Genomic DNA, 8,695 nt, shown 5'->3' with positions numbered 1-8,695 from the left:
CCCCCCCACCCCACCCCCACCACTCCTCATCCTGGGGGTTAGCTTCTGTTTTTTTCAGGGAGAGGTGAACCGTGAGAAAGCTCTGCCTGAATGTCGCGTGTCCTGGAGCAGGGGCACACCCCGCGCTGGCAAAGCCACCCTTTGAATGGGCTCAGGGTGTCACCACATAAGGGCCAAAGGGAGGTGCCAGCCCCTGCGGGCATGGTCAACATCCCCCGGGGGGGTTCAAACCACCTTGTCCGCCCAGATGTGTCGATGCCAGCGCTCGCCACTCTCCAAGGATTTACCACCTGGCTCCGGATGTGGGCATCTCCTGCGTAGTGCCAGGGAGGCTGCCATTTCCGATGCCATTTCCAAGCTGGGCACTGGAAGCTGAACGGTTTTGTCTTTATCGCCCCAATGTTAACTCCGGGTGCTTTGAAATATTCGTTGAAGGCAATCCTAGAGGATAAACAATGTGGGATGCCAGTGCCCCCGATAACATGAAACCCACGGTAAGTCCTGACAACGGGCGAAAGAGATTGTATCAGGGCACATGGTCTGATTTGTGGCGGGTTCAGGAGCCTAAAGGGAATTGATAATGTACATCCCAGCACCGGGCCGGGTCTTCCTCAAGGTGTTCCGTGGCCAGTTTGGTTTGTTCGCGCTAAAGCACTTCACAGCCCCGTTCCTCACTGGAAGATGTGCAGGAAGCTTTTGCACAACAGGAAAAGGTATTTCATGCCCACATTTCGGGGCAACGATGCCAGGGCGGATTGCCACAAGGTGCTCAGGACATTGTTTCGATTTGTTCACCTTTCGGAAGCAAACAGCAAACGTAAATTTACCGAATCGGTGCATTGTAGGGAAATCAAACGCCAGAGAAAGAGCATTCAGCAGCCAGGAATTAAAAATAGAGAGAGCTATCTGTTTCAGCACGTGTGGCCCTGTTCACGAATACCACCGCACTAATAAAATACTGATCGAACACAGCCGGGGAACAGGATTAATAACTAGATCATGCAACTATCTTGGTGGGATGTGTTCTTGCTTTATTAATGGGTGCACAGTTGGTTAGATTGACAGGCTGTTAGAAGAATATATCGTTAACAGATAGACAGACGAATGACAGATGACATTCCTGAAGTTAGATGGTTTCCCAGTGCAGTAATTTACACAAACTTGCCCCGCAATCTGTTTAAATGCATCCTGATGAAATGAGGACTGGGATTCCCTCAATAGCTGTTATCCTCGCCGTTCAGCTCCTGCATTTCCATTATTTAGATATATTTATCAGGTCGAGAGAAAAAAAGGGCTGATAAGTGAAATATAAACACGAACTGCCTCAGCCCAGGAGAGAGGCGAGTAGGTCATAATAATTCAACTTTTGCGCCGCCTTTTACTCCTGGCTCGGCTGGATCTGTTTGGGAGATTCCCGAGAGTTGGATGTAATGTATTGGCCGCAAACGGAGAGAGACCTTTCGAAGTATGTGAGCTGTCAGAGGCCGGAGAAAGAATAGCCGGGCGATATTAATGACCGTCGCTTTTCAAAGGGACAACGTGAGTTTAAAATGGGCCACTTCGCTGCGGCTAGTGTTACATGCGCGGCGGAGTTAGCAGACAGCAGATGTGAGCGACTGTTGGATGTGAGTTTGTTGAAATTTCGAAGCAGGTCTCCTGTCAAAACAGATTAAAATTACACTTTGATTCTGCAATGTCCCAGAACTTTGCATCGGGGGCGTTTTGTTGGGTTGGAGAGCTTCGTGCTTGCCACTCAGTGTTCTTGACCAGCGGTGCACATCAAGGGGAGCTATGTGTCTACTTTTCCACTGCACCTCTTATCCCACATCTCCAGCATCACCACTCAGCTCCGGTAAGAGAGGTCGCTGCAGTTGAGTTAACTGAGCCAGGAAGTTGTCTGTTGAGCACGCTGTCTTCATCCTCTACTCAAGCATTTAAGGAAATAACTTATTAAAATACGCAGCATCGAATACATTGTGCAGGGGGTTCGCCTCCTAATCAAAACTTAGATTAGATTACTTACAGTTTGGAAACAGACCCTTCGGCCCAACAAGTCCACACCGACCCTCCATAGAGCAAGCCACCCAGACCCCATTCCCCTACATTTACCCCCTCACCTAACTCTACGGGCAATTTAGCATGGCCCACTCGCCTAACCTGCAAAACCAAGCGGTTAATAAAAAAAAAGGCTTCGTTTCCTAAACCAAAATGCTCAATCGCACTCGATAAAGTGAAGGATTAATATTTCAATAAATCATGAATAAGGTGGCTGGTGAAAACCTGCGGGTAACCTGAGGTTAGTTTTAACAGAATTACACAGAGCCGAAACGACCGATACCAAACTACCTCAATGGAGCCGCAAATGACCTGTTCACCCTCTGAAAATCCAGGCTGACGGAGACCGTTGTTATTTGAATCGCATGTATACGGAATCGAATTACAGATGGACAAAATAACGCGCTGGTTTCCCAAAATGGACAGGCACGCTTCGTAAAAGATTGTGACATTTCTCACTAGTTTGTGATTGGCATGCTGCTGGAAGTTTGTTTACCTTTATATTCAACTTATGCTGTTAATGATTCTGTAAAAAAAAACCCAAACGTATAGGGCCTGAACCAAGCATTCAGTGTGTAAACATGATACGATTCAATGTTGTGTATTCGCAACTAATTCGGTTTCACACCTATGTAATAAATTGTGAACAGGTCGTTACAAAAATCGAAAGGCTGGTAAATGAGACTCGGTTGAGGTGGCACAAATTCTTCAGAAGTAGCGGATGCAATTACTTTTTAGCTCAAAATTATGCTTATTGAGTCCACTGCACGACATGAACCCCTTTCCTCTGTACACCCACTGCCCCAAGTTTCTTATGCTCCGTTGCAAGTAAGGTCACACTGCTGTCCCGCCAGGCTGTGGGATCACACTGTGCAGGGTGCTGCAAATTTAACCTTTCAGAGCCGATCTGAATTGTCCAGCCATTGGTGTCCCATTTAAATGCCAACTCTCCTTTAGGGCTGCACATTGCTGGCACATGGAGTTGGTTAACACTTCAAGTTGGCAAATGCAGCGCATCGAAAAATGACAGAAGTATCAATGTTACCTAAGTCCTACGCAGAAGGGGATGTGACACTGGGTTGCACTGAGAGCGTACAAAGTGTAGGGAGAGCCGGTAAGGCTAGGATTGTGAGTTGCTTCGCTCTCTCCCGGTTCCTGGAAGGAATGTTGAGATTGTCCTGGTGGTGGAGGCTGGGGGGGGGGGGGGGGGGGGGGCGGGGATTGGAGCTGTTCCTGGGCCCAGACCGCCCCTCTTTATTGGCTGGTTGAGGCTGACGCTGGGACGACCTGAAGGAGCCTATTGGACTGCGCGCCGCAGGTCGCTGGGAAAGCGCGGGTGAAGAGGAAGTGCAGGATTTGTAACTTCAGGCCAGCCTTTCTGCATACACTCTGAGCCGGAGGCGAGAATGAGTCGGTGCCAGTCTGGTCCGGGGGCGGGGGGCATGCTATGAGTCCCAACAGCACACGCTGACAAACAAACACACACACACTCACTCAGCTCACCCTCGTTGTATTCAATCTGAGCTGTAAATCAAGCCAGTCTCTGGTTTCCATCGTCCTGTCTGTCTGTGTGTGTCCGTTCAGGTCTTCAGATACCGCACGGAGATTCGCTCCCCTGTCCCTGCCGCCCGGGGGAGGGGGGAGTAGTGTCATGTTGCCCAAAGCTGGGGCACAGTCCGTTGGTATTGCTCACTCGCATGGGGATCGGATGGCGGAGAGAGTGCACGGTAAGAGCTGCTTTTTGTCCTCACCAAACCTGGTCAGTTGGTCGATTTACAACAAAAACAAACCCGTTCAACCGGGTTCGCGGATGTGGGTGGTGGGGTGGGGTGGGGTGGGGGTGCATGGAGATTTAAGCTGGGGAATGCATTAGCTCCTGTACCTCACCTTATGGCGGGGTGGGCTGGGGGCTGCTCGGGCAGGATGTGGAGATGTTGAAATTTCGCTCCAAGTCTATTCAGAACCCAGAGGAGAGCGGATGGCCATGCCCCCCGTGAGTCTGCATGTTTCTCAGATCGGGAAATGTTGGTTTGGGGGTGTGGGGGAGGGGGTGGTGGTAGATGGCAGGGTAGTTGAGAATCCCTTGCAGAACTGAAGATGGGGAGCTGACCTTCCCCTCTCCTGAACCCCCGCAGCCCGAGCCAACTGGAGACCCCCCCCCCCCCTTCACTAAACTATCCACCTCCACACAAACTGTACAGGCAGTCGCTGTCTCCACCCCAGGAGTGTAGGGGTGATCTGTCCTCCAGTCGGTACCCCCCTACCCCGGGCTGGTTTCACAGCCCAGGTCGGGGGAGAGGGGAGGGGGTTCTGATCGGTGTATGCGAGTTTATTTCATACACACGCTGAAAAGCGGAGGGAACTCCTGTCTCTGAGTTAGGTCGCTTTCTGAAAAGCATCACCTCTGCAAGTGAGCGGACTGAGTGTTGGCGTTTGACAGAAGCATCTTTCTGCGGATTTAAGGACCCACCACCCCCAGCCCGCGAGCCCACGACCCCAACCCGAGCGCGGAGTCGATCCGAGGACAGAGCCGCTGGAGCCTGGGATGTTACCTGCGCATTGAGAATTCCATGTCAGCTTGACACCGGGAGAGTTGTCGCTCTCTTGTTCCGTACCTTGCCGCTTGATAAGTTGGATTTGCACGGGACACTTGGAAGGATTTGCAGTGGGGAGCGAACTGGGTCTCTCTGGGTGAGCGCAGCGCTTTAGCCAGCGTTCAGTTATCAAAGGGAACTAGAGCAGGGGACAACACGAGGGCCTGGTGGATATAACCCTGTATGTCATTGCATTGTATCAGCACCCTTACAGAACCGGATTCCTGTTGCCGCTGACGTGTTTTCCAGTCCGACTAGCCCGAACGGCAACAGAATATTGGGAATCTCATCGAGGAAATCCTTACTTGTCCCTTTTGTTCGAAACTAACGTTTCCCTTTCACGCATTGCCCAGGGTGATTTCCTTCAGGCTGCAAGATATTTCAACCGTCCTGTTCCAGCCGAAACAATTTCAGTACAAGCCCAGCAGAGACCAGGTGGACGAGCTCCCCTCTCTGCTATTGCCCTCCTCCCTCCTGCTCCCAAAGCACCTGTCTGGCGGCAAAACACGTTGCGGGTGTGCGTGTTACCCCGACCAGGAGATGACAATCAGCTTATAAATAACACGCTTTAGAAATGGAGGCTCACAAGCGCCTAGAAATAGCTCAGGCTCCAGCGGAGAGAGGGAGGGTGTGTGTGTGTGTGTGAGATAGTTTGCCACTGCGCTCAATCTCAACCCAGAGTCCGTAATTTGAATTTGAGATCCAGTTGGCAGTCGGTGGGTCAAAAAGTGTGTATGTGGGGGGAGGAGGTTTTGTTCGCTAACGTGTATTTGCGCCTCACCCCCACCCATCCAAGACAGATCTGCTTTGTTAGATTAATGCTACGTTCCCATATAGTCACTGAACACCGCTCAGATATGAGGCAGCGTCCTTTCAAAGTCAGTACGCCGCTTGCTTCAGATTTACAAAGCTCCGATTTAATTTCCGAAGCGCTGCTGCCCGGGAAGCAAAGTTCAAAGTTACCATTTCCCCACTCCGGGGGCAAATAATAGACATATTTATTCTGAGGAATGTGAACTCTTAAACCGTCAACGCAACCCTCAGCCGGAGAAAGGGATTAGGCCGTTCAGAATCGAACATATCAGTAATTACAGAAAGCATCGAAATCCTTGCAATGGTGTGAACATTACACCAGCTCAGAGCCCGGACAGCCCGCCTGTGTGAACGTGCACGTAGATTTGCAAACATTTTAAATCAGGCGCTTGAAAGAAATAGTTGGAGCGAAATTGGACAAACGCGAAATTATTTTTCTGTCTGCCCATAATCCGTTTCCGATCGAAGCAACTCGTTCGGTTCAGTCCAGTCCAGTTGATTTGCGGAGGACAGAAATCTTCAACGAGGCTTTCGATATGTTTTGAAAGAGAAAAAAAAAATGTGTACCGACCATTTTCTTGGCGGGGGACAAGTGCACCTATTTCATGTCCTGATCTGAACATTGGCTTTCCTCACTCGCTACAGCTGACAGCTGAAAATAGCAACTTTGCGCATTTCATGTCAGCAAACAAAAAAAAATAGTTTTTTGGGGTGGGGGCGGGGAGCTTTCAATTCAAATCCAGCGAGCTGCACTTGCAAATGATTTCCGTGCCCCTACCTGATTAAGTTCTAAATAACCCACTGCACTGCGAGTAGGCCGAGAGAACGGGCTCGGGATTTTATCCCAGTTCCTCTTTGACATATTTCTCAGTCATGTTTTGCGGCCAACCCTCAACTTCTGGCTTTTTGTAAAATAAAATCGGGACCGCTGCCTGTGTGAGTATAGGTTAGTTTGCGGTGCGTTTTGAAGGTGAGTTAATTCTAAAAGGGAGGTTCTGGCAAGTCCAAAGAGAAGAGTTGAAAATGAAGTTATAGTTTTTATAAAAAAAATTATATATCGTTCGCTATAATCAGCGATCAGTTGCAAATCAGTGGGACAGTTAGTACAGGGTGATCACATTGTTCTCCGACCGAGTGACATGGTGCAAAATAAATCCCATCTCGCCGCTTGACGTTTCAAACTTTCACTCCGTACACTGCCCTCGGGTGACTTCTCAACACTGAGCAATGGGTGGGATGTTGCAAAGTGGGACTCCGATGTAAGAATTATCGAGAATGTATATCCCCGCATCAAACTGTCACGAAGCAGGAAAACTGTGTGAGAGAGCAAGTGTGGGGAATGCTTTGAACGGTAACCGGTCAATATTACCAAGTGCAGGGTCCGCTCAGGGTGGGATTGTGTCTGGTTTCTGTTCTGTAATGTGTGTGACCTCACCTCACCTCCCTCCCCATTCACACACACCTCTGGGTACACTGGGAGCACCGGAGGTAAAATATAATTCTCATTTTGTACCTAATCCGACTCCCCCTCCCCAGCTTGTACACTGGCCCAGTGGACTCTACACGACAAAACCCAACTAAAGCAAAACACCTGACTGATTGAGCAGCTGTCTGAATTCTGAAATGATCTGGATCCCATAAAGTTTTCTTTCAAGAAGTTTTTTTTTACATTTCATTGCAGTCGCCTATTCGCTGACGCCGAGCACCTAAATCAGCCTGAGAACCACACAGCTTGTCGGAATGTGAGTTTCTGGGCAGCGACCTGACATTGATGAGCTTTGGGAGTGAACAAAACAAAACGACCCAGCAGATTTTAAGCCGTCAGTTCCACAAGGTGCGTAACCACTACCTGCATGTTTGTTTTGTATGTGAGTGTGTGTGTGTGTGTGAGTGTGTGTGCGAGAGAGTGTATGTGTGTGCATGTGTTTGTGTGTGTGTGAGTGTATGTGTGTGTGTATGTGTTTGTGAGTGTGTGTGAGAGTGTATGTGTGTGTGTTTGTGAGTGTGTGTGCGAGAGAGTGTATGTGTGTGCATGTGTTTGTGTGTGTGTGAGTGTATGTGTGTGTGTATGTGTTTGTGAGTGTGTGTGAGAGGGAGAAAATGTAATCTGCCCGAGAAGGAATGGCCTATTGCACTCTCTCTCCTTCATTGTTCCCCATCACAGCAATGTGTGCGAGCTAAAAAAAAACGCTACAGTCATCGTTACCATTTTTGTTTTCATAGAATTCCTGCAGTGTAGAAACAAGCCCTTTGGCCCAACACGTACATACCAACTTTCTAAGACCCGTTACCCTACGTTTACCCCTGACTAATTTAACTAACCTAAAATCCCTGAACACTGTGGACAATTTAGCACGACCAATCCACCTAACCTGCACAGATTTGGGCTGTGGGAGGAAACTGGAGCACCCATTAGAAGCTCACACAGACAGGGGAGAATGTGAAATTCCACGCAGATAGTCGCCCGAGGCTGGAATCAAACCCAAGTCCCTGGTGCTGTGAAGCTGCGGTGCTAACAACTGAGCCACCATGCTGCTCTTTGGGCGATCCCTGACCAGAATTCATTGGAATCTCCTCACTGCCTAATGCAAAGGGAATTCAGCCAAATCCAACTGTTCCAGGATGAAGTCCCATTGCTAGCAGCTTGTGCGAGTAGAATATCTTCAGAATAACATTTTGGACAATCTCTCAATTTTTACTTTTGTCAGAAGTTACACTAATATCTGGGCAAAGTTCCTTCAACTTGAAATTGCAGATATTTTGTGTATGTGTGTGTTTGTGAGTGTGTGTGTGAGAGAGAGTGTGTATGTGTGTGTATGTGTGTGGATGTGTGTGAGTGTGTGTAAGCGCTTTCTGAAGAAGTTGCGTGTCTTTTTTCTCTCTCCCTGTGTGTCCCCCCGCAGCCAGCCAGTTTACAACGATGGAGTATGCCTACGATGAGGATCTGGATGAGCTATGCCCTGTTTGCGGTGACAAAGTCTCGGGTTATCACTACGGCCTGCTAACCTGTGAGAGCTGTAAGGTAAGTGCCCGGTCGCCCGCTCCTCTGCAGGAAAGCTGCCCAGCCCCGCTTTCGGCGAGATCTAGTCGCCCCTCTCCCTGCCTTTGCAAAACCAGCTTCAGTTTCAGATACTTTACAATCCAATCCAGCAACCTTCCAACAAAATTAGCCGGGCTTTATTTTGTTTGCAAACGGCGAAGATTCTGGGGTTAGTTTTATTAGTGGTGGGTGG

The 8,695-nt window shown here is 49.2% G+C and overlaps 1 protein-coding gene across 2 annotated transcripts in view; it reads left to right on the top strand.

The window, feature by feature from the left end:
* The first annotated feature begins 3,413 nt into the window (after positions 1 to 3,413).
* nr5a2 (nuclear receptor subfamily 5, group A, member 2) overlaps positions 3,414 to 8,695 on the top strand; it is a 190,586-nt gene continuing 185,304 nt past the window's right edge. The window contains exons 1-3 of one of the 2 annotated variants that reach the window (XM_043699746.1): positions 3,414 to 3,782; positions 7,144 to 7,296; positions 8,366 to 8,484. In XM_043699746.1, the coding sequence (XP_043555681.1) occupies positions 8,383 to 8,484 (102 nt within the window). In that variant the 5' untranslated portion in view covers positions 3,414 to 3,782; positions 7,144 to 7,296; positions 8,366 to 8,382. Of the gene's footprint in view, positions 3,783 to 4,612; positions 4,747 to 7,143; positions 7,297 to 8,365; positions 8,485 to 8,695 lie in introns of those variants that run through there. The other variant, XM_043699748.1, reaches the window with a different exon arrangement.

This window comes from Chiloscyllium plagiosum, chromosome 11 (assembly GCF_004010195.1).
Source record: "Chiloscyllium plagiosum isolate BGI_BamShark_2017 chromosome 11, ASM401019v2, whole genome shotgun sequence".
In the NCBI taxonomy this organism is placed as follows: Eukaryota; Metazoa; Chordata; class Chondrichthyes; order Orectolobiformes; family Hemiscylliidae; genus Chiloscyllium; species Chiloscyllium plagiosum.
Note: the sequence above shows the minus strand (reverse complement) of the source record. Positions and strands in the feature narration are given on the sequence as shown.